General features: G+C 50.2%; 2 protein-coding genes across 2 annotated transcripts; both read right to left on the bottom strand.

Annotated features, from left to right (window-relative positions):
• Window positions 1-20: 20 nt before the first annotated feature.
• LOC1276324 (uncharacterized) lies at window positions 21-7307 on the bottom strand. Its single transcript, XM_315656.5, has 6 exons — window positions 5495-7307; window positions 5237-5409; window positions 4277-5153; window positions 3947-4197; window positions 707-3155; window positions 21-614 (listed from the first exon to the last, which is right to left on the bottom strand). The coding sequence occupies exons 1-6, from the start codon at window positions 5532-5534 to the stop codon at window positions 544-546; spliced, it is 3861 nt and encodes a 1286-aa protein (XP_315656.5). The 5' UTR covers window positions 5535-7307; the 3' UTR covers window positions 21-543.
• Window positions 7308-7685: 378 nt separating this feature from the next.
• Window positions 7686-12347, bottom strand: LOC5667369 (xanthine dehydrogenase). The gene is made up of 4 exons (XM_061648510.1): window positions 12170-12347; window positions 11200-11372; window positions 10258-11125; window positions 7686-10183 (listed from the first exon to the last, which is right to left on the bottom strand). The coding sequence occupies exons 1-4, from the start codon at window positions 12213-12215 to the stop codon at window positions 7818-7820; spliced, it is 3453 nt and encodes a 1150-aa protein (XP_061504494.1). The 5' UTR covers window positions 12216-12347; the 3' UTR covers window positions 7686-7817.
• Between the last annotated feature and the right edge of the window lie 332 nt (window positions 12348-12679).

Below are 12679 nucleotides of genomic sequence, written 5' to 3'. Positions count from 1 at the left end.
GTGTCGGCCTAGTAGTGATTTATTTTATTTTCAATAACTCTGACAATTATTTTTTCTATTCCATTACACTTACAGTGATTTCACTCTAAGATGCAATCTTTAAGATAGTTCTCGTGTAGTTTCTTTTAGATGAACCGGACAGGCTGGTCATCTTCCATACATTTTTATCACTTCACATCTACATAAAGTAAATTTCTCTAAGGTTTAGATACTTTCAAAATTGACCTATATAATTGACCGTTATATAAGGGACACGGTCCATAACGGGCTTGATACCACAACGTGCGTGTTGACGGCTGTACCAAGATACCGGTCCTAAAATAGTCGGACGCATTATTTTCTTGTAATTGAGCCACATTAAGTTGTGAATTTATAACCGGAAAAGTTCACTTTGCATTTCAATTTCACCTCAAATCAAATCGAAATATGAATAGAAAAATCTTGATCATTATGCATACTTATAATTGAAAGTTTTGCTTATTGACCCCCTTGAGACCTCGGGGTCCTAAGTAGGCGCTTAGTTTGTGGTTGATTCGCTCTTGTTCAGTGCAGCACAAACTGATCGATGGTGGTCCCCGTCAGAGCAAGTACCTTTTCCGGTGTACAGGACGTAGCTGAAAGAAAAGAAAAGAAGAAGGAACCGTTATTAATGTTTAAAAAAGAAAGAAGAATGGGAATACACCTAACCATAAACATCATCACTTACCAATCTCTAACCACTCAATCGGCAGTCCAGCATCGCGCCGTGCCGAAGCTAGCGCATACCGTAGAGCGAACTGGACGGTAACTCCCAAGTTGAATGCCGGTTCTCCCGTTGTCTTCGACCGAAGTACACCCGCTGGGTTCGAACTCTTCTGCAGCAACCGAACGCGCATATCTACCGGAATGTCACGCGCACTCGGCGGCTTGTAGTTCCACGTGCGGTAGTTGCTAAGCTCTCCCGTACTCCGATCGTACCGCAGCTCCTCGAGCAGATGAAACCCAACCGCCATCACAAAAGCGCCCTCGATCTGTCCAATATCTAAAAGAGGGTTCATGCTCTCGCCCGTATCCTCCAGAATGTCCACACGCTGCAGCTGTACCTGCCCGGTAAGTACGTCCGCCTCTAGCTCGACTGCACACAGTGCCCACACGGTGTATCCACGTAGATCCGTCCGTTTGGTGTTGTAAGAAGCGGTCAGATCAATCCGTCGCTGGTAGCACATCTGTACGATCGCTTCCCACGGAGCGGTTCGATTATCTTCCCGCACGGGACGAATGCGTTCGAGCAGAGTTTCACAGGCACGCCGGGCCGAGTACGCCACCACATCCGTGCTGATACTGCCTCCCTCTATGAATGCGTTCGGGCTGCCTATAGTCGTGTGTGGCTTCACCGTAACCAACGCCAAAGGAATGCCGAGCGTGTGGGCCACAACCTGTGCCACCTTTGTGTTAACACCCTGTCCGATCTCGGCAGTGCCGATCGTGACGGCCACACTTCCATCCACGTGATAGATTGACACCCAAGCGTTCATGCCACCAAAATAACGAATCGGATGACCCATCGGAACGATCGCAATTCCTCGCTTCTTCCAACGATTCGTCTCGTTGAAACGATCGACAGCTGCTTTACGTTCCTTGAAGTCAACCTGCTCATAGAATGCTGGCAGTAAGGTGGCCATGCTGCTGCCTGGTTCCATGTTGGCAAGCCGAACTGTGAGAGGATCGAGCCCAGTAACGAACGCCACATGCTCCATGATCGTTTCGATGGTGGCAATCGACTCGGCTGTACCGGGCGATCTTAACCAGGTGGTGCTAGGTGAGTCAGTAAGGGCACCGCGCATCCGTAGTCGCCAGCTGTCATCACTGTAGCAGTTACGGAACGCCTCTCGGAACAGCATCGTCATCGCTTCGTACTGGGACACACCCTCATCCTCGTAGTACGTGTTGGAAAGTCGAACAATGCGTCCATCCATCGGACGCACGTCCACTTCGTACTCGCATTGACCTCCGATACGCTTACCGATTGCCTTCATAGTAGTCTCGAACGGTAATACCATCCGAACCGGACGTCGGGTAAGATAGGCGCCCAGGGCACACGCACTGGCGACCCATGCCCCGCGGGACAGTTTTCCTCCAAACGATCCACCTACAGGACGTACAATAACTCGTATATTACACTGGCGCCAGTTGAGTGACTTTGCGATCGCGTTCTGAACCATATGGCTCGATTGGGTAGCACTATACACATCCATTCCGGTCCCATCCTCCGATGGGATGCAAAGACAAGTCTGAGGCTCTAGCGTGAAGTGTGCTTGACTGCGAAAGTGACACTTTCCCGTAACCTTCACGGTGTTGACAGTACTGCCCGCCCGGTTGTACGATCGGCCCACTACGTCCGGTTCTAGCGTCAGGATACGATGGCCTGAAGTGCCATGGGCGAGCACATCATCCACCGTGGGAAGTATCGGCTCATCATTGGACTCTCCGTACGTCATCTTCACCATCGTTGCTGCCTCCGTAGCACACTCGAAGGATTCAGCCACAACAATACCAACCGGCTGACCGTGGTACAGTACGTAACCACTACACAGAATCTCCTCGGGCACATCCCGAAACGGGAAGGCCGTGTTGAAACCTCCAACAAGTGAGGCGAAATTATTCTTCCCAGGGATATCTTTGGCGGAATAGAACGCCACAACACCCGGCATTGCGAGAGCGGGCGATGGATCAATGGCAGTAATCTGTCGATGCACTACGTTTGCCAGTACGAAGGCGGCGTGCAACTCGTCCGGCCGACTTGGAAGATCGTTGACGTAGATCGCTTCACCGGCCGTCTGGTGGAAGGCTTCCAACTTGGGCAGTGCTTGCGTAAGCGGCCAGTTTGAGGGATACGTATCGAAGGACTGAGCGCCGCTGGAAATGGGACGCTGTATTTTCGATCCACCCGAGCGGATTATCGGGTTGGCTACGCGACGATCACGTGGCGCAATATGAAGGACGAAACGATACAGTAAACCGACTGCTACCTGGCGATGGTATGATGCATCTGCGGCTGGTTCCGTTTGTCCACCGGCTAGCTCGGCGTTCAGTACGGCAAGCGTTTCCTGCAGCATCACGTTGTTGAACGGGTTCTTGCCCGCGAGGTACTGCTCCGTGCGGGTTGCGCGAGAAAACTGTGGCGAAGAAGATAAAGAGATCAAGGGTTACAATGAGACTTGTAATATACGACTTTGGAGAAGACGAATTTTACTTATATCTATATTCGCTTTGTTCTTAGTTGGATCTCCGAATACAAGATCACAGACATATCTTACACAGCACGGTGATCAAAGGAGGCCTAATTTCAATAGTCTTGGATACTCCATAGCAACACATTGATCTTGTTGCCCTAATGTTATTGTATCTGTAAACTGTAGATAAGGTTCTCCTTATAGAGACTTCACATCTCTCTAAGATCAATCGCTCCGGTAATCCAGAAAATGTAACCATCGGTTTCCATAAGGTTAGTTCCTTACCTTAGTTCTTATCACAAGTTATACAATATCTTCAGTATTTCTGAAAACATTGGTGCATGGGAGATATAAAATCTCAACGGCCTCAAGCAAAGTAAATGTGTGTGATCGATGTGAATGATCATACTTGTAATCCCAACTGAGCAGTTCAGATAAAGATTTTCTACATCAAGAAGCAGTGGAACATCACATCTCATGTGCAACGTCGTGCATAACTCACCGCAAAGCATACCAAACTTTCCCAAGTATTTGGAAAATACATCAAATCTGGTAAAATAAGACATAACGTTCATCGCGTGATCTATCAACCAAAACCGAATGAATAAAACAAATCGTTCTCGGTTCAATCTGTTACCAGAGCTTCTTTTACGATTCCTTTCACTTACTACAACTCCTCAATCCTCACAACAGGCGCGAATGGCATCAAACAACACCAGCAAAACCGTACCCACCTTCGGTCCGATGCCGCCGAAGCAAAGACACGCTTGCTCGACGTTAATTTTGCGTGCGCACAGGCGCAACAGAAAGGCGGCGTTGACATGGGCACTCGCGTTCTGCGCCCTTGCCGCTACCTTGTACGAGCGAAACACGCACCGGTCCGAGTCGAGCGGGGGAAGCGTTACGTTCAGCAGCACCTGTCTGTGCATGTTATAGCTGAGAAACTGGCCGGGCAGCAGCTTTTCCATCGCACCACTGGGGGAAGCTGCAAAGAAAAGGTGTAGCAAAAAAGTGAACACCGTGAAAGAGGAGTTGCCTGATTGTTTTTCCCTCTTCTAGCTTACCAATCGTCATCTCGACACCGATCGCTTCGAACAAAACGAACAGATCGGATGGAAACTCGGGATGGCGATGTTTGAGCGTTAGATTCCCGGCGATCGTCCCGACGTGCCGCACTGCGGGATGTGCGACCTCTTCCACATGACGTGCCAGCTCGCCACAGTACGTAAAGCGCCGATCGGCTTTGGCCGCCTCTCGCAATATCTCCATCAGCTCACTGAGCGTCACATTCGCACCGACGATCACCGAACTTCCGATCCAGTAGTTGCGCAGCTCCTCCACGTGGCGCACATCGATGAACACTCGCAAGTCTGCAGCTCTCCGGTACACACCGTGACCCGTGTTGCCCGCCACCAGCATGTACGTCCCAGGGCTCACGTCCTCCTCTCGCAGGATGTCAAATATCTCGTCCACTGTGCGCACTCGAAACCACCGACGATCTTGATACATGAACTGCAGCTCAATCGTCTCATCGGAGCAACCCTTGGCTGAACATTCCCGCTCACAACCGACACAGCTCGCCCGGGGCAGATCTTCGATGTCTGAGGCACAGGTGATGCCCATAGCCCGTCGAGCTAGCCTATCCTCGGGCGGTGCATCGACCGCGAATGACTTGAACGCATCCAGAATCGGTCGATAGCCGGTACAGCGACAGATGTTCCCTGCCAGTGCCTTCTCCACATCTTCCATCGTGACGCTGCCATTGTTCGCCTCCAGCAGGCTGTACATGCTCATCACCATGCCGGGCGAACAGTACCCGCACTGTGTGCCGTTGAACTGTGCCAATCGCTCCTGTACCGGATGGTATCCGGTCGCCTTCGACCCAATGCCTTCCACCGTAAGAATGTCCATGCCATGGCAGGAGAACACCGAAAACAGACACTAAAAGAAACGGAAACCAATCAGAACTAGCACAAACACACACCGAACTTGAATGCCGACTGAAGAATTGAAGCACCACTGACCGAGTTCACTGAGAAGGTGATGCGTTGCTTGGTTACCGGATGCGTGTCGACCACGTTCACGATGCACACGCCACAGCCACCCTCGAGACACATAAACTTGGTGCCCGTCAGGTGTGCCTTGGTGCGTATGAAGCGGTTCAGCGACGCATCGATCGGCAGCTCGTCCGGGGTAACTGACCATGGCAAGGGGAAAAGGGAAAGGAAATACACGAAACATCAGTTTTGTGGATAGAAACAACCGAATTTCGCTTTTCGCACCCTGGTACAGCTTCCCGTTGATGGTGAACTTCACGCGCATGGTGACGCACTGACGACGACGTGGCTATGCGCAGGTTTCACACGGAGTACGCAATTCAAGCGCAAATCCAACACTGACGGGGGAAGACTGCGCACCAGCGGTCAGTAGGCTCCAAACGGCAACACGATTGCACGCATCACCGAGCTCACCAAGACGGGGAAAATGAACGGGACTAGTTGTCCTTACACGTTCACTCAACGAGGGGTGTATGTGAAGACGACTGGGAAAGTGAAAGCTTAGAACATTATATAGAGCAAAGCCCTACATGCGCGTGTGAGGTTTTAAATGTGCGCATAGAGCATGATGAGTCCGTTGTTATTTCTTCCTCCACAGCGAAGCTACCGTTTGAAAGCTATTCGGTGGCGCACGATCGGCACGATCGCCACGCGAATCCGTTCGAAGGCGCACGGTCGGTTGGGTTCGAAGATTTGGAAAAGCAGCGTACCAGTTCCCCGTACCACCCCAGTTACCAATCTGGTGGTACAGTCGTCAACTCGTACGACTTAACAATATGCCCGTCATGGGTTCAAGCCCCGAATAGACCGTGTCCCCATATGTAGGACTGACTATCCTTGTAAGGTAACAATAAGTCAAAGAAAGCCAAGCTCACTTCACTTGTGGGGGTACATGCAGGCTTTGACCGACAACGGTTGTTGTGCCAAAGAAGAAGAAGAAGAAGGCCTGCAATGGAGGGAAAGACTAAGAGTAATCGCTATGCTCTTGGTACGATAAGTCAATAGTCTAATGTTAGTTTTCCGACAAGAAACAAAGTAGCGTTTTTCTAATTCATACATGTTGGTTTCTTAGTCGTACACCAACTTTATTTCGATACAATGACAAGATACAAGTGTTCACATCGGCGGTCGGAATGATAAGAGAACGATCGCCCGGTGCGAATTCCATAAGTTCTTGATGGGTCCTCCTTTTCGTATGTTTTTTTAGGATACTACGATTTCTCACACTTGGCTTGGCGTTTGACAGCTAACTTGACTCTTTTATAGTGAAAGTGACTTATATACGACGGGAAATGGACTCTACGACACTTTTGTTTGAGAGACACTAAAACACTAAAAAATCCTCATTCTTGTTCGGAAATCACATAAAAATCACTTCCCATAAGAAACAGTCAAGAAAGGGTACCAAAACTCTGGAAACACATAAAAAACACTGTAAGTACCATTTTTTGAAATCTGATTGCTTTCTCTGTTTCATCTGAAGCATGATCATTTATAATTTTATCTCTCGACTAATGAAATAGGAAGGACACTTTTGCATATTTAAACCTTAAAAAATGAATTGCAAATATTTTCGGAACTTTATAAAGTTAGCAATTGTCAAACAATTCAATTCTCTTTATTTCTTCGTTTAATGAGAAATATCATTATTTGGGGCGATCTGGTGGTACAATCGTCAACTCGAACGACTTAACAACATGCCCGTCATGGATTCAAGCCCCGAATAGACCGTGCCTCCATACGTAGGACTGTCTTTCCTGCTACGGTATCAAAAAGTCACTGAAAGTCAAGCCCACTTCACTAGTGGGTACAGGCAGGCCTTGACCGGCAGCGGTTGTTGTGCCAAAAGAAGAAGAAGATCATTATTTTCAGATCTTAGTGTACTTTATTAGCGCCGTTTGATATAGCAAACGATATATTATACTTTGGGTTGATTATACATAGTAATTAGAAAGTATGCCACAGATTTTTACAGTGTTTTATATGTACAGCAGTCGCCAATGAAGCCACGATGCTGCCCTACAAGATTATAGTACCTTGCACTTCATTCGTATTTGTACTGATCGATGGAACTCTCCAACAGGGCAAATATTTTCTCCGGCGTCATGCCACTACCTACAAGTAATTGAAAACCAAGAATGAAGATTGTAATTAAATACACAATAGCAAAAAACCCACAATATGTACTAACCCATATGCAACCAAATGTCCGGTAGGCCTGCATCTCGTCTTGCCGCTCGCAAAGCATTACGCACGGCGTAAACGATCACCGGACTTAGCGAAAAGGCCGGCTCTCCGGTGGCCTTGGAGCGCAGGACGCCACCAGCGTTGGAGCTTTTACTCAAAAACGACACACGGAAGTCAACGGGAATGTCCCGATGGCCCGGCATCTTGTAGTTCCAGGTACGATCGTTCACCAGCGCACCATTTTTCGGATCATACACCAGCGCTTCGGTCAGGTAGTAGCCCAACCCCATCACGAACGCACCCTCGATTTGGCCAACATCGATGCCGGGGTTTATGCTTTCGCCTACATCCTCCAGTATGTCTACTCGCCGTACAAGCACCTGCCCGGTGAGTACATCCAGCTCAATCTCACCACATGCCAGTCCCCAGATGGTGTAAGTGCGCATATCGGTCGGAGTGGCGTAAAACGACACCTGCATATCCACGTCGTCCATAGCGGCATAGCGTACCATCTCTTCCCAGCTAGTGCGCCGCAGCAGTGTACGGTAAGGGCGGAGTCGTTCGAGCAGCATCTCGCAGCATCGTTTGACAGCCTGTGGAAGAAAAGTGTCACACATAAAAAATCACAATTGCACACGAAAATCCATTTCTGGACACTTACGAAAGCGACACTATCCGTTGCCTGCGTATGCTGGGAACCGTTCGAGTTGGCATTCAGCAAACTGTCCGTCGGCTGTACGACAATCTTCTCGATCGGTATGCCTAGCAGATGGGCCGCCACCTGCGCTACCTTCGTGTTAATGCCCTGTCCCATCTCGATGCCGCCGTGCACGATCGTCACCGTACCATCGTCACTGTACACCGACAGCATCGCTTTCTTCATCGAGTTCAGCTCCAGCGGGTACTGCATGGGCATGATCGCGATACCCCGCTTGCGCCACCGATTTTCCCCATTGAAGTGATCAATCTGTCGCCTACGCTCGTCGTACTCCACCTGACGCCGGAAGCGTGGCAGCAGCGTGTGCATCTTGTTCTCGCGCGAAATGTTTGCCATCCGCACGTCCACCGCATCTAGCCCTGTCTGGTGCGCAATGTGCTCCATGATGTTTTCCGCCATTGCGATACCTTCTGACGAGCCCGGAGCCCGGGCCCACGTGTTTGGTGGAGCGTCCGTGCGAGCGATCTTTGTGCGCAGCTTCCAGTAGTCCGTTCGGTAGCAGTTTTTAAACATATCGCTCGTTATCGCGCCGAGCATCACGTTCAGCGTGGCCCCAGCATCGTGTATGAAGGTGTGCGACAGCCGGCTGATGCGTCCGCTCGCGTCAAACGACACCTCATACTCGCTGACACTTCCGCACCGCTTGCCCGAACCGGACATTGACGTCTCGAGCGGTAGGATCATCCGAACGGGGACCCCAGTTCGGTAGGCGGCCACTGCACAGGCACAGGCGATCTGAGTCGCTCGCGTTAGCTTCGCACCGTACGCACCTCCAACGCGCCGAACGCTAAGGTTTAGTGAGCTTTCACGAACCTGCAGCGCTTGTGAGACGGCGATCTGCACGTGATCCAGCCACTGGGTCGCACAGTACACGTCCATCGAGTCGGCGTGCGGCACGCAAAGGGCGATCTGCGTCTCGAGCTGACCATGGTACTGACCGCGCAGATCGAACCGGCCACTGACGCTGTACGGACCTTCCTTGGCAAGATGATACCGTGCACCGTGCCGATCGTATGGTTGATCGCTCACGCGACTATAGTCCAGTGCGTCCACCACGTCCTGCACAGTCGGCAGAATGATCCTATTGCTGGCAGGCTTATACTCAATCCGAACCATTGCCACGGCAGCATTGGCCAGCTCGAAACTATCTGCACAGATCATCCCAACAACCTGTCCGGCGAACTGTATCTCCCCGCTGCAGAAGATCTCCTCCACCTCCGGGGAACCCATCTCCAGTGGCATAAAGTTGTTGAATCCTGGAACATCTTGCGCGCAGAAGAACGCCCTCACTCCGGGCAGAGCTAGCGCTTCAGATGCATCAATCGCCACGATCTTTTCCCGGATCTCGTTCGAGAGTACCAGCGCACCGTGCAGTTCGTTCGGCAGTACCGGCATATCGTTAATGTACTCCGCCTCACCGGAACACTGCGCCAACCCTTCCAGCTTCGGTATGCTTTGCGTGAGTGGCCACCGTTTCTGGTAGGTGTCGTACGTTTGCCGACCGCTTGAGACGAGCGGCCGCTCGATCGGTTCCATACCACTGCGATACGTTCGACCTACGGCGGGATGCACACTGAGCGCAAAGCGATAGAATGCGGCAAGAGCGAGCTGTTTGCGATAGGTTGGAGATGCATCGGGAAGTATCCAGTCGGGTTTTAGCTCACGCTCGAGGACTTTCAACGCCTGGGAGAGTGTGCTGTCAAGGAAGAGGGGCTTGCCGGAGAGGAAGCTTTCCGTTTGTTGCGCATGCACAAAGGCAGGATTGATGCCACCGTAGCAGATGCGGATGGAGGTGCAGAGCTTGCGATCGGGACACAGTTGTAGCAGGAAGCCGGCATTCACGTAGGCTCGGGAGTTCTGGGCAACGGGCATAATTTTGTACGATCGTAACGTCGTGCTAACGTGATCGTGGGGTGGAAGTCGGACGGATGTTAGGATGCATTTGTGCAAGTTGAGCTTCAGGAATTCGAGTGGTGATACGATGAGAGGATCACTGTCAGTGGAGGACACTAAAAAGGATAGAAAAGCAAGGGAATAAGGACATTCAGAGTCTAAATATTAAGGATCATCTCGGGATACTTACGAACAGTCAGCTTGGCGCCTACAGTTTCTAGTAGTAGAAATAAATCCGAAGGAAACTCTGGATGTTGATGCTTGATCATCAGATTGCCCCCGATCGTACCGACATTGCGCACGGGCAGATTAGCCACCTTTCTGATGTGCTTTGCCATCGGTATGCAGTAAGTAAAGCTTAGATGTGCTTCCGCCGTTTGCTCTAGCAGTGCAATAAACTCGGTCAAACGTAGGCCAGCTCCCACCACAAGATCTTGATCAACCGTGTGCCGATGAAGCTCCTCCACTGCGTTTACGTCTATGAACACCTTCAACCGATCGGAACGTCTATACACTCCATGCGCCGTATTCCCGCTGACGAAGGTGTACGGTTCGCTGTTGGCGATCGTCTGCAGCACATCGAAGGCTTCCGAGAGCGTCAACACTTTAAACCACTTTCGTCCATCGGCAAACTTGAGACATTTTGATGATGAGACAGAACCCTTTCCCATAGCCGTTGGCGTGCTGCCCACCAAATCCTCAATGTCCACAATCGGTGGCTCTTGATCTTGATCGTTTGCGAACGATTTGAAAGCATCCAGGATCGGACGGTAACCGGTACACCGACAGACGTTCCCATCGAAGGCCTGTTCGATCTGTGCCGCTGTCAGCGCAGGCTCAACTGTTCCTTCCTCAGCTTGCTGCTGTTGGCCGTGCTTTCGGGAGGCAAGCAAGCTGTACATGCTCATCACCATGCCCGGAGAACAGTATCCACACTGTGAGCCACCGTACTCTGCCAGCCGGCGCTGGATGGGATGGTAGGAACCTTTCCTGTGCCCACCGATTCCCTCAATTGTGACAATATCCTTTCCATCGCAGGAGAACACCGATACTAGGCACTTTTAGGAGATACGTAAATTCATAGAATTATAACGTTACGCTTGATGGCATTCAAGCAGATCAAACTAGTTACCGAATTTGCTGCCCACGAACGACGTTCGCGCGTGGCCGGATGATAGTCCGACACGGTAACGACACAGGCGCCACATCCACCCTCCCGGCACATGAACTTGGTCCCTTTCAGATGGGCATGATCGCGGATGAACGTGTTTAGCGATGTGTCCACCGGAACGGTCGTGGCGCGTACTAGAACGAGATAGCCAAAGCAAGAAATAGTTCAATAATCAAACATATAGCCCTTCAACTCGGTCTTTGGATCCAATAAAGAGCGCCGTAATGATCGTAAAGAAAAAAGAAAAGTAAATTCCCCTTTCAGGCGTCAGTGCTGTTGATTTTATGGTCAAGAAATATCCAACTTTTACGGCCAGACACGAGCCAACCGTTACGGTTTGTGGGTTTGCGAGGCGAATCGGTGATTTTTAAAGCCCCATTTAACAAATACCGCCGATTAAGCGCTCCGATGGTATACGTTAACATTGTAGTAACCTTCAACGATCGATTATTCAGCTTCATTCAAGCAAGAAATTATGCGAATGCTTCCAACAATGATAATGTACGCGCAGCCATCATGAACAGCACATCACATGTTGGAAACATCCTTTGAATGTGGGTATTAAGCTATAGATTGCTCTATTAACCACTCGTACGTATAGGTTTCTCTTTCACACGACAACGCTTTCGCTACGACTTTTACATCTAATCACTCGGACTGCTTTAATATTGAAGCTCTCAACGTCGAAATAGTCACCAAGATGCATCCAAAATACACATACATCTAAAGCTTGAACAGTTTGTTTCCTTCCAAAACTACCATCGTTGCACTTCATTACTTCACTGCCGAAAACTCATAAGTCTTCTCGACACCATTATCACATTTCCCAACAGTCCGGCTCACACATTCCGACATTCCAAAGGCGTGCAGTGCTGCAGATCAAATCACGCCCATTTGAAATTCGATCACACGTCCACTTCGCTTCCCTTACCCGTGTACTGCCTGCCGTTGATTGTGAAGCGCACCACGTCGTCCATATTGATTTTTCCCGCCACGGGACGCACGCACGGACGCACGCTAGCCTATGGGCGTAATATAAGCAAGTACCAAGTGTACTGATCACTCTCAGCCTCAGGAAAAAACGTTGTGCACTCGTTCGCGGCAACCGGGGAACTGGCACGCTACTTTTCCAAATCTTCGAACCCAACCGACCGTGCGCCATCGAACGGATTCGCGTGGCGATCGTACCGATCGTGCGCCACCGAATAGCTTTCAAACGCTAGCTTCATGGTGGAAAAAAAAAAACAACAACGAACTCATCATGCTCTATGCGCACATTTAAAACCTCACACGCGCATGTAGGGCTTTGCTCTATATAATGTTCTAAGCTTTCACTTTCCCAGTCGTCTTCACATACACCCCTCGTTGAGTGAACGTGTAAGGACAACTAGTCCCGTTCATTTTCCCCGTCTTGGTGAGCTCGGTGATGCGTGCAATCGTG

Source organism: Anopheles gambiae, chromosome 2 (genome assembly GCF_943734735.2).
Source record: "Anopheles gambiae chromosome 2, idAnoGambNW_F1_1, whole genome shotgun sequence".
Taxonomy (NCBI): Eukaryota; Metazoa; Arthropoda; class Insecta; order Diptera; family Culicidae; genus Anopheles; species Anopheles gambiae.
This window is presented reverse-complemented; position numbering and strand designations above follow the sequence as displayed.

Excerpts from the sequence above, each read along its gene's own strand:
- LOC1276324 (XM_315656.5), bottom strand. The coding sequence starts at position 5,534 with ATGCGCGTGAAGTTCACCATCAACGGGAAGCTGTACCAGG. Across the intron at positions 5,154-5,236 it reads TCACCTTCTCAGTGAACTCG|TGTCTGTTTTCGGTGTTCTC; the intron begins GTCAGTGGTGCT and ends CGTTTCTTTTAG. Across the intron at positions 4,198-4,276 it reads CGGTGTCGAGATGACGATTG|CTTCCCCCAGTGGTGCGATG; the intron begins GTAAGCTAGAAG and ends TTTTCTTTGCAG.
- LOC5667369 (XM_061648510.1), bottom strand. The coding sequence starts at position 12,215 with ATGGACGACGTGGTGCGCTTCACAATCAACGGCAGGCAGTACACGG. Across the intron at positions 11,126-11,199 it reads GTTCGTGGGCAGCAAATTCG|TGCCTAGTATCGGTGTTCTC; the intron begins GTAACTAGTTTG and ends ATCTCCTAAAAG. Across the intron at positions 10,184-10,257 it reads AGGCGCCAAGCTGACTGTTC|TGTCCTCCACTGACAGTGAT; the intron begins GTAAGTATCCCG and ends TATCCTTTTTAG.